Source organism: Lissotriton helveticus, chromosome 5_1 (genome assembly GCF_964261635.1).
Source record: "Lissotriton helveticus chromosome 5_1, aLisHel1.1, whole genome shotgun sequence".
Classification (NCBI taxonomy): Eukaryota; Metazoa; Chordata; class Amphibia; order Caudata; family Salamandridae; genus Lissotriton; species Lissotriton helveticus.
The window spans coordinates 1,948,219,486-1,948,232,245 of record NC_136065.1 but is presented as its reverse complement, the minus strand read 5'-3'; the positions used below and the strand labels follow the sequence as shown (position 1 = coordinate 1,948,232,245).

At 46.5% G+C, this 12,760-nt stretch overlaps 1 protein-coding gene across 2 annotated transcripts in view; it reads right to left on the bottom strand.

The window, feature by feature from the left end:
* The window catches only part of SOCS7 (suppressor of cytokine signaling 7), a 249,832-nt gene that overhangs the window by 60,413 nt on the left and 176,659 nt on the right, over window positions 1-12,760 (bottom strand). For both annotated transcript variants that reach the window (XM_078645604.1, XM_078645603.1), the window contains one exon: window positions 590-758. In XM_078645604.1, the coding sequence (XP_078501730.1) occupies window positions 590-758 (169 nt within the window). The remainder of the gene's footprint in view (window positions 1-589; window positions 759-12,760) is intronic.

Genomic DNA, 12,760 nt, shown 5'->3' with positions numbered 1-12,760 from the left:
CACTAATGGATTGAGCAGGCTTCCACTGAGCTTGACTTCAGGACTCGTATTGATGGAAGAAACTTGCAGGGCTTGGGAAGTCATGAAAGCTCTCACTTGTGCCTTTCTACAGTTACCAAAATTAAAACAAATATAAAGCTAGTAAGTTTACTCTCAAACTGTAATGGAAAGCGTCTGAAAGACCAGATCCATGTTTGCTCTTATGGATAGTCTTTTCTGCTCACAATAGGAAATAACTGAGCACTGGAGAAGCAGGATTCACTACACACCGAACAAGGAACAAGAAACAAAAAGCAGTTGGAGACAGTCAATACACACAGAAGGGAAGAGGGAGCATGGCTAAACTGGATAATGCCAACATCAAGAGTTATTTTGAACAAGTGCTTAAAGAAGATACCACACCAACATATACAATTAACAAAAGGAAAGCATTACTGGGACAGCACATCAGGTTTCAATAGTAAAGAGGATTTAACACAGCCAAGACACACATTAACAACAAATATTTAGAAACATGTGAGACATTATCAGTCAGCAGCGGAGTAAAACGCAGGAAGGATGGTTTAGGAATGGGGCAGGTGGGCCTTACCTCGGTAATGCTCCATTCTGGTGTGATGAGTGATTCCTTGTGAACGGAAACTGAGGCTGAGGATGTAACGGGGGTCAGAACTGTCTCGCACCAAGAATGAACCATCTGGCTTTCCCTTCAGTTTCATTTCAGCATCCTCCCAGTTCATTGGCCCCCAATACCAGCCACACTGCAAGAAATGTCAATAAATAGATTTAGAAACACTCCAAATGACCATCCAGACAGAACACCTGTTTTAAGGGGAATATTTCCCCATTTCAGGAGGAGATCCAGAATTTCATTCATTATTATATCAGCATTTCAGGTTTTCAGAATAGTGTTTACGTAACTCCACTAAGCAGTGAACTAAATTAGAGAATTTTTTTATCAAAGCAGGAGAATCTCAAATATGAGACAGCATACACACATTTATGATTCGAGTTGAAAGAAGGTAACACTATGTGTCTAGAACCGCTTAAAAAAATAAAACATTTCCCCAATTGCAATCTTAGATTCTTTTTTGATGCCAAAAAATGGATGATAAAAAAGGTTTTAACTCTCCGAGTAGATAGTCATGCTCTTCAGAGGATAGCAAAATGGTAGAAAACATGCATTCGAAAAGCCAATAGGTCTGGCTTTAAGGGGAAAAGGCATGCAAACAGGCATTCTGAAATGTTGATTACATGCACAGATAATGTTTATCACACTAAAGGGAGACCTATTGGCTTGGCCAATGCATTGAAAATTAGCAAATGAAGGATTTATTTTACTATAGAATGCATACGGGGGTAAATAATTGAATTTGACAAACAGTATGAGGACTGAGAGTACTATTTAGATGTAACATACCCCATTATATATTCCAATGAAAGCACTTCCTAGGAGGCAGAATGATACACTAAACAGCCAACAGCATCATGTGAGAGAGAAATATTGGTAACAGGTCATGCAATCAGCTGCACTGGCAAGCCAGATCTAAAATACTACAGGGTGGTGGGTTTGGAAAAAATCGAGTGAATTTTTTGATGTTAGATGTTAGGCTAAACTTATAAAGCACACTGACACCATAGGTTTCCTGGAGCTGTTCTAAGGAGATTGTGGGATATGCATGTGTGCCAATAATTTAGATTTTAATTGGAATAGTCAGTCACCACTAAAATCTAGTTCATGCACAACTTTTTTGAAAGAAGTATTGAATTTATGGTTGAGCAACTCATTATTTTGTCAAGCTCCCTGGTCCCACTTTTACCAGTCCTTAAAGGTGGTGACTCCTTACATAAAGTTTCACTGAATTCATAAACGCAGAAACGCTCAACCCTTGCAAGATAGACTAGAAACATTTATTTCTAAGAGAAATTGTGTTTAAAATAATTAGAAACATAAATTTTGCACTTACATTTCATGTCTTTTTCCTTTATATATTCAAAAGAAAAAATGCTGTCTATTTAGGAGCCCCCGAAACTACCCTGGGCAAGCTACAACGAACCCAAAATGCGGCTGCCCGGATGCTAATGAGTCTTCCCTCTAGAGCCTCTACCAGACCAGCGCTTAAGGCTCTCCACTGGTTGCCAGTGCGAGAGAGGATCGAGTTTAAGGCAATGTGCATCGCTCACAAACTTCTCAATGGACAAGGCCCTTCCATTCTGGGGGACATGGTTACCCCGTACAAAGCCTCGAGATCCCTGCGCTCGGACAATGAGCGATTGGCTAATGTCCCTAAGTTCAGGAGGGTACGCACTGGAGGCCGTCGCTTTTCAGTAAAAGCATCCTAACGCTGGAATTCGCTCCCCCGCTGTTTGCGGTTGGAACCCTGCTACTTACGCTTCCGCAAACAGCTTAAAACTCTGCTTTTCCCCAAATAAGCTCTTCCCCTCCCTTGGCCAAATTCAAGCTCTTACAGCGCGGGGATGCCTCCGGGTCACCAGGCGCTTTACAAATCGTTAAATAAATAAATAAATATCTCGCTGCACTTGTGGTCACCAACACTGTATCCAATAAGGATTAGCTACTTACCTGTAATCCTAGTTCTCATCCAGGGGTATACTCATCAAAGTCATAATCTATGAATAATCCCCGCCCATGTGCGGGATCCCGGAGCGCATATATCTGTTGACAGTCCCACATACCCTATGCAAGTTAGGGACATTCCGGATTTGCAATCTCTTTATGATCTTGCCTTTGAAGATGACACACAGAGTGCTCCCACTGTCAGTCAAGTTATCAACGTTAAAAAATCTGCACCCAGTCCTTTTTGCCCGAAATCCACTTTTTTACCACTCATGCCTAAAGACACTGTAGATGTCTTCAGTGACAGAATCATCGCTGAATTGAAAGAACTCAACAAAAAAACATTGGGCAAATCAAAACAGGCCAACTACAACAATAGTCAATATCATCTTTTGATTAGAAAACTTTAGAGTAACCACAATGTAATTATCAAAAACGCGGATAAAGGTGGTAAATATAAATAAATCTTAAATCATACGTTCTTATATAGCGCCTTTTCACCGTAAGGTCTCAAGGCGCTTGCTTTGGGAACCCGTCCTGGCCTTTCCCTGCGAGATTACCCCTACTGGGATTCCCCAAGGTGAAGACCAGGCATCCCATCGCGGTGGGGCCGTAATACTGTTTTATGGTCAAAGGAGGACTATTTAAATGAGGCTGAAAAACATCTATCAGACCCTACATGTTATATCAAAACCACCAAGTTAATTATGGGAAAGTGCGAAGAAACAACTCGCAAAAAGATCCACAATTGGCAGAGGAATGGACTGCTAATTAAAGAGGAGGCTAAAATGTTGAGTGTTGAACACCCTATCACTCAGATTCTTTACCTTCTGCCAAAAGTGCACAAACTGGTTACTTTGTCCCTGACCACCCAATAATATCAGCCCAAGGGAGCATGAATGAAAAGTTGTCCAAATATGTTGATTTGTTTCTCCACCCGCATATGACAAGTCTACCATCATATAAGGACACTACAGACTTCCTTATCAAAGTGAAAAATGTTAACTGGTGTTCTAATTATTTATTTGTTGTCATGGACATAGAATCACTCTATACCAGTATCCATCACTGGCAGGGTATTAAGGCGACTGAATATTTTCTTGACAATCGTGATGCTACTTTAAGGGAACATAACAAAATGCTTTTAGAAATGATAGACATTTGTCTGCGAACCAACTTCTTCCAATTCCAGAATGAAATTTTCCAACAGCTACGCGGGGTGGCAACGGGTTCGTTCTTCTCCCCAAGCTATTTCTACATCTAGTTACGGTCTTTAAGAAGATTGCCACAGCCCGCCTGATGTACTCATTATCTAAAAGCTGGAGGAATAAAAAAGTTGGGCGGCATTGTTTAAGACCAACCAGCTTTAAGACTGCTAGGATCCAAAACTTTCTCTGAACTTCGTATAATTTACAGAAAAGCACCACATGAATTGTTGTGTGCTGTGACATTCCGTCACATGGGCATTTAAAGAGCGAGCTTGAGCAGTCGTTAATTACAGGAAAACTTGTTAGGCGATGGAAAGTACCAAGCCCAAACAGAGTAAAAACGAATCTGTCACACGGGCCCTCTGTGATTTGTAAATAGGGATGTATATCATAGGTGGTCAATACCATTTGGTTACTATGTACAGTCGACCCCATAATTTCCGTGGAGTCTATTTGATTTTAGTATTTTAAGATCTTTTCTGGTCACAAGTACCAGGGATTCCAGTTCTTCATAATATTCTGGGAGGCATATGTCGCTCATTAAGTCTTTGATATATTTCAACCAAGGTATGTTAAGCGCCTGTTGTAGTTTAATACAATCCCTTATATTATCCCTATTAAGGGTGGTTTTCTCCAAGACCCAGATGTTGTGCCACAGGAGGATTAGCTGAATTTTAATTAAGTATAATATAGAGGGGGGCGTCGCCAAGCAGTATGGCCGACAGGACGTGAGCCTTCTCAGCTCCCCGTTCGTCCGCCTACAAATTCTGAATTTCACCTGGAGGCCCCGCTGAAAAGCGGACTAGCGGAGCGGGAAACGACGTCTGACCCCCGCTGGGTCTGGGTGCTAGAAACTGGGCAGGCTGCGGATGGTGATCGCGCTGCAAGGAGGGCGAGTGCAGGGCAGATCGGGCCTGTGCTGGACGCTTTGCTGTGGCCGGTGCCCGGGCGTAGGGGGCCTGGCCTTGAAGACAAAGGGGGCGAGTACAAGAAGAACTCCCCTCTGCCAAATGTGTGCTGGTTGCGGGGGCGGTTGACTGCCTGACTTGGACGACGGCGAAGCAGCGAGATGGGACAGGGAGAGCGCTGCCCTCTGTCTCTCCTGTTGGCGAAGCGGCCCTGTGGGGATCCGACATGCAGCGGCTGGAGTGCCCGGGACGTGCTCCTTTTCTCGGCGGTGCCCAGGAGTGGATCGTGCGGGTGAGTGGCTTGGTGCAGTTGAGTGGCCTGGGGCGGGTGCGGTTCGAGCGACCGTGGCCTGGCAGGCAGAGCTGTCCACGCTGGGCCTGGTTGTGCTTTGCAGTGCGGGTCGCGCGGGGGTGGAGAGTCCATTGGCAGTGCCCGCCCCTCGCCCTCCTGGCTCTTAGTAATTGGAACTGGGGGTAACTTTAAAGGGTATGGGCACGTGAGCTGGCCTGTTGAAACTGCTGGGGTGCCCTTGCTGAGAGTGCAGAGCTGCCGGTGATTGTGAACTGTGTGGAGGTGCTGGGCATACTGGGGAGTGGGGCATGCTGGGGAGTGGCCCATACTGATTGTTTGGTGGATGTCGCCTGGATATGCACACACCGGTGGCCCTGCTAAACTTACTTGCTGACTGAGCAGACTCGCCTGGGTAGCTTGGAGTTGACACTCGCCTGAAACGCCGGAAGTGGCAGGCACTGTGGCTGAGTTATGGACTTTGTGGGTGAAGTACGTGCCCCTGGGTAACGCGTCGCCTGGCACAACAGCCGCCCAGTGTGTCCTTGCCCAAAGTCTTCTGCTGCATATTCAGCACCGTGGTGAGGGTGGCAGGAATACGCGCCGGGGAGCACGATGGGCAAGGAGAAGCCACGGAAGACAGCGGACCCCAACACAATTACGCAGTACACCACGCCCAGGACCCCGCCCCCCAAACGCCTGACCAGACCGACCAAAGGGGCAGAGACCACCAGGGCAGAACTCATGGCAGCCATACAGGGCTCCAGAAAAGCGCTGGAGGACAGAATAGGCACTGTCTCAGTGGACGTGAACCTACTACGCGCAGACCTCCGTAAGGTAGCAGATAAAGTCACAAGTGCTGAGAGAGATATAGCTGACCTGAAAGGTGGGGTGGTCACTCTCAAGCAGCAGGTGGCGCAGATGACTATGGTTACGAGGGCCCTGGAGAGTTGTGCTGAGGAGGTGGAGGGGAGGGCGAGACTCAGTAACATTCGGGTGCTCGGCATTCCGGAAAGAGCAGAACTGGGGATCCGTACTGAACTGTGCCCTGAGGGACTGTCAGAGATGTTCGTGGTTGAAAGGGTGCATAGGGCTCTCGTCTCCCCCCCCCCCCCCCCCCCACCCCACCCGGCGCAGCCTCGAGCTATCATAGCTAAAATACTAAACTATAGAGATAGAGACTGTATCTTGAAGGCGGCTAGGGAGCATAAAGATCTACAATACGAGAACAACAAAGTGTCCATTTACCCTGATTACACCAAGTAAGTCCAGGACCTTCGCAAATCCTTCTTCGGGGTGAAGTTTAAGCAGCGGGACTTCATGTTGCAATATATGCTATTGTACCCTATCATACTATTGGTGTTCTCAGGGGCAAAAGCGCAATTCTTTGACTCCCGGAGGCTGACTGGGAATGGCTGGAGATACGCGGCGATGGTCTGCCACCTGGAGAAGCACGGGCCAGAAGAGTTGTTAGGGAACTCAGCCGGATGGAGATCGTCTGCGCCAACAGAGTCGAGTGGGGCCCCAAACTGCCTTGGAGACATCGCAGGGAAGGATAACGGTGGGCGATAATGGGACTCTGCTGTCTGACCCACATGTGGAGAGTACTGTGGAACCTGACCTCCTGGGGGTCGCGGCCGCCCAACTGGATACGCAGAACCAAATGTTGCAATCAACAATGGCTGTTGTACCTGAGACTTTGCTGGAGGAACTCCCTGAAGGTGGCAGCGGGAGTGACTGACTGTGGTCTGCTGGACTCGTGTTGAATGCTGCTTAGCACAGATCTAATGGTGTGGGGATCCTGTGTGGGGTGGCTTACTGATGCAGGGCTGGGGGGGGAAGGGGGCGCAGAATTGCGGTACTAATAGTCTGATCGGGACCCGGGAGGCAGTTGGTTTCATCGCAATACGTCGCTGAAGGATCAAAATATGTTTGTGGGACACCCGTATTTTTTGTGTTTGTTCACTGTAAGGTGGACGGACTGGGGATGCAATATTTTTCTTTTTTCTTTTCGTTGCCACTGTTGGGCTTGGAGGGATGCTGCTGTTGGTTTGGGTGGCACCTGGGGTCCAGTTCACACTGCAGTATGCCTAAGCGAATGTTGAGGGTCGCTATGTGTTGTTGCGGGGCAAGCTAGATGGTAAAGATATTAGTATACTGAATACATATGCCCCCAATGTCAACGACCCAAACTTTTTTGTGGCATTGCGGGATCTGATTACTGTAGACCTAGATGTCACTTTGATCAGGTAGGGATATCTTAATTGTATAATCGACCAGGATCTGGATAGATACCCTCCCAGAATGGGCACTAAACCGCGTATGACTAAGCAACTGCAGATTTAATGGGGGACTTGGGTCTACGGGATGTTTGGAGGGAGCATCACCCGACACTGAGGATGTTTACCTGTTTTACGCCCACTCACAATACACATAGTCTCTTGATAGGGTTTTAGCGACCGAGCACCCAGCATTTATGGCGGCAGAGATCACGCATTTGGCGCGGTTCTTGTTTGATGACGCACCTGTGTGTTGCACAGTACAGTGGAAAGCAAGAGAGCAGTGCCCCCGCGGGTGGCGGGTTCCCCGCTGATATCTTGGTGGACCTGGTAGGGAAGGAAGGCAATATCAAATCCCTTGACGGAATAGTTGACCCTTAATTGGGCATGGTTAGCACTAGAGCCCACAAATGGGATACGATGAAGGTGGTGGTCAGGGGGGCGGCAATGGGTCTGACGTATGGCGTTAGGAGGCAGCTGCAGTCTGAACTACAGGATAAGGAGAAAGATTTGGCCAATCTACAGTCAGGATCACAGGGTCAAGCTGACATCCAGGACCATGAGCGAAGAATATATGAGCAGGTTGCCGACACTTGGGGCAGACTGGATAAGTACACTCTTACGAAATATCGTCAGCGGCTACATGCAAAAGAAGACACAGCAGGTCGCCTATTGGCCTGGATATTACGCAGAGAGCAGCCCCCTCAGGTTACTTGTCTTAGAGCCCACTTGGGCGAGCTGGCCTATGACCGCGTAGCCATGCTGGAGGTTTTCTGGCACCACTTGCAGTCTGTCAATAAGGTGGACCCACGGGTTCGTGCGGACCTATATGCCCCATTTTGGAGGGCCTTCAATTAAGGCAGGTATCTAAGGATGTTTGGACTTGACTTGATGAGCATATTCCTGAATAGGAATTGAGGGAAGCGATGCGGCACATACCTAGTGCCAAGGCACCAGGTGGGGATGAGTTACCCATTGAGTATTATCAAGCATAATCGGCGATATTAGTGAGACCTTTGTTACAGACTCTGAATGAGTCCTTCGACAGCAGAATATTGCCCCCTATGATGCGTGAGGGTGAAATCTGCTTGATCCCAAAGCCGGACAGCGATGCACAGGACCCGGCGGCATACCGACCGCTGACGATGATCAATTCAGATATAAAAATACTATGTGAAGTACTGGCTAACAACCTGGGACCGCAAATGGCCGACCTAGTCCACGAGGATCAGTGCGATTTTATCCCGGGTCATAGTATGTCCATGAATGCGTGGTGGCTGGCGCACGTACTGCATGAGACGCATGGGGCGCCGGAGGAGATGGCTCTGGTGTCCATTCACCTCGAAAAGGCATTTAATACAGTGGACTGGGGGTATTTATTGGCAATCCTTGGCCAGCTGGGGTTAGGACCACGTTTTTGCAGATGGGTCAAAATACTATACACGGAACTTGTGGTGTGTGTGCGGATAGGACACACTAGGTCAGCACAATGGTCGCTGGGGCGGGGCACCCAGCAGGGTTGTCCCTTGTCACGGCTACGGTTTGCTCTGGCTATAGAGTCTAAGGCAGTCTGGGCAATGCGGGAATTGAGCTGTTGGGGCATACAAATTGGGCTCAGTTCACACCTCATTTCACTTTACGCCGATGATGCATTGTTTTATGTTACGTCTCAGGGCGAAGCCATACCACAGTTGTTGGGGTTAATGGATCGGTTTGCAACCTATTCGGGGCTGAGCATTAACAGGCGCAAATCCCTGGTGTATCCATTAGCGGGGATGCGAGAGAGAGGCTGGAGAACTCCCTGGACGGGGGCCGAGGTGGGGTACGGACCATTTCCGATACCAAGGGTACAGTTGGCTCACGGGCATGCTATACTGCATCAGCTGAATATCAATAGGGTGGCTGAGTCATTGCGGCGCTCCGTGGAATTCTGGAATACACTACTGCTGTCATTAATGGGCAGAATAGCGGTGGCAAAGATGGTGATGTTGCCAAGATATATATGCTTTGCAGCATGCGCTGTGCCCAATTCCTGTGAAGGTATTTCGACAATTGAATTCTCTCCTGGTAACTCTGCTTTGGGCAGGAAAGCGTTGTAGGGTTGCGCTGCATTTGCTTCAAAAGCTATATGAGGCAGGTGGACTTGGGGACCCTTGATTTGATCTATATTATTATGTAGCACATCAGCAGAATGCTGTTTAGTGGCTAGATGAAGGAGATTGCTGGGAAAAGCACCTGCTTGCTGGCCGATTGTTGGCGGAGGACCTACCCGTGGTCCTGATGGAGGGTGCTGGGGCAAGTGCAGAGCAGCCGTATGTGGTTAAGCAAACAGCCTGGATATGGCAGTAAGTCGTTGAACGAGTACTGGGGCAGGCTCCTTTTCACCCGGAACTGTCCATCTGGCAGTTAGTTCCGGTGCGTAGGATGGTGGACAACATGTCTTTTTAGGCATGGCGAGAGGGTGGCTGTATGGTGTTTTTCAGACATGTATATTAATGACACCTATCTCACGTTTGAGCAGGCGTGTGAGGGATTTGGCTTGGGTCTGGGGCAATTCTTACAATATACTGGTCTGATGGAAGTGGCCAAGATGACATGGCCAGTGTACCCGGCCATGCCCCGGACTACAGAAACCCTAGATATAATACTAAATGGTTGAGGTGGGCGCAGGTTGGTGTCCTTGTTGTACAAGGCTATGAGGGCGGACTCTGGCTCCTTGGCCCTTAAGGCGTGGGATGCGTGCAATACAGATTTGCAGGAGCTGATACAGGAAAAGGAGTGGGCAGGGAATGTGCGCTAACGCGTAAGGTGTCCTGCAACGCTCGGTTGAAGTTGCTGCACTATAATTTCTTGCACCGGTATACATGACTCCGGCAAGGCTCCATCGCATAGATGCCTCGCGATCGCATGAGTGCCCTAGATGTCATGGCGTACATGTGGGTTTCATGCATCTGGCGTGGGATTGCCCAGAAGTTCGCCAGTACTGGATTGATATAGTAGTGCGCATCCACAGATGGGTGGGAATTGCACTGGATGCAACGCCTAGGCACTGCCTCCTGGGGTAAGTGCCGCAACACAAAAAAAGAAAAATGGCAAATAAGCTGGTACAATTGGCACTGGTGTTGGCTAAACGTAGGGTAGCCATCTGTTGGATGGGTGAGAGATCTCCCTCTTTTGCGAACTGGCTAAGGGATGTAGCTAAGTGGTCCTTGGCTGAAGAGTTGCATTTCAAGGCATGTCGAAGGGACGAAAAGCTAGATGAGTCCATAGAGAATTGAGCAGAGAACTGTTGTCGGCAGGGGAATCGGCGGTGAGCAGTCGAGTGTGTCTGATGGGGAAAATAGTGTGTGAGGTGCCTATGTTAGCCCTGACGTTTTTATATTATGTCACATGATGCTATGCCACGGGAAATGTAAAAGTACAATTACCTGTAATGGGCGCCGGGGACTCATGTGTGAACTAAAGAATGTGTCGATAAGAACTGTCTCGAAGGATTCTGTAAATGACTGCTCAAGTTTATTTGTTCCATTGTTGGAAAACTACAAATAAAGTATTATATTAAAAAAAAAGTATAATATAGAGGGTAGCCCCAACTCCGCATGGCATACATAAGTGGAACAACTACCCAGAACAGCTAGTAAAAATCTTGACTAGTTGTGGTGTCTGGGAATAGCAGTAACCCATACACCTGCAACATTTGTAGCAGTAGTTAAACATTTGGATATATATATATATATATATATATATATATATATATATATATATATACACATTTATTCAGGATTTTATTGCCTGAGACCATGAACCATTCTGATCAAACAGGATGCATAGGTAGGGAAATATCTTGGTGGCTTCTACCTTTTTATTATCTATGGAATTGTCTCTACACTTTGAGCTCCCTTTTCCGCATTTCATTAAGTAAGTCTTCGATATGATAACTTGCAAGCCCCAGCTTCTGCATGTATGTACTAAAACTTGTCAATACACGTTGGAGCCCTGTGCGCAAGCCATCAGCATAGAGGAGGGCGGTTATTGGGCGTTTACCAACTTGTGGCGAGTCCCACAGAACAGTCAATGTGACCATGCATGGCAAGGTTGAGAAGAGCGGAAAAGGGACATACTTGAAAGCACTTTACAACAAAGAAGCCATTAGGGCATGAGAAAGACAAAGATTTGAAGAGTACAGAACTCCTTTACAGTCCAGTGACAACATCTGAACATCTGGGTCATGTATGGTTTTCACCATATGACTGACAATCAACTTGTAAGTGACAGAATGGAAAAAGAAAGAATGGGAAATATAGTAGTTTAGATGGATGCTTTGGAATTTGACAGGTCTTGCGAAACATGGAACTTCTACAACTGTTTTGAATCTTTTGGTCACTCACAATTTATTGGCAAGGGTAAACCCTCAAAAACATCTGGTACACGTCAGGCCTACTCATCACACCCTGAAAGAACGCCTATATAGACGAGGGTTGTGTTGTAGCTAATTTAGGTGGAAATTGTGCTGAAAAATTCACTACTTGCTTACAGTTTTAAAAGGAGAAGCTGTCCTGAATCTTCTTGAGGGAAGTTGGATTTGCTCACTCTAAATTGTGGCGGATATTTATGAGCCACCAATTTCTAAGACCATCAGCTATCACTGAATTTGTGCTGGGGCCTTTAAGGTTTTATACAGCGCTGTTGGTACTTTATTGATCTGAGTAGTTTTATAATTAAGAGGTTTTTTTTGTGGTTTTTTTAACGGCGGCCCTAATTTTATGAATTAATTATACTGAAAGCTGAGGGTCTACATTTAGGTTAACACATCTGATCACTAACTTCAGTGCGTCTTTATTTTATGTAGCCGTTTTTAGATGTTCCAGAACTGATTCTGTGTACTACTCGACAGACCCAATTCTTTGACTATCTCAAGAAGATTATTTAGAATCAACAAAAGTAACAAGAACCTCCATGTTCTGGAGGAGAAATTTAAAAGCTGCAGAGAATGAATATTTGAAGGTTGGGATACTGAACTTTTCCATGCTAAAAACAGCTGACAACCGTAGAGTGCAAAGGTTCATCCTTGAAAATCCTCAATGTTCTCAAGCAATTGGATCACAATGTGAATTATTCTATGCGACTAGAGAATGGTATATCACTTAGGAGTGAATGGTCAAAATAAGGTTGTAAATGAGTGGTTTAGCTAGCAGCAGTACATTTGTGTACAGTTAAGTTTGTTCTGAAGAATTATATTGAAAGTTTGTATAGGATAGTACAGAACTATAATACAGACTTCTTTACCAGCCGAAGCATTAACGTTGATTTTCTTTTTCAACATTAAGTGTATTTGAAGTTAGATGCAGTCATCACTACTGCAACCGCACACGAGACAGTTACAGTATATGTTGCAAAAGTCACACACAAAGTACACTCAGCAGATGGCTGTTCTCCACACAAAGGGACTGGGACACAGTAGGAAGGTAGGATACTTCTAGCCTGGTTATCCCCACGTTTTG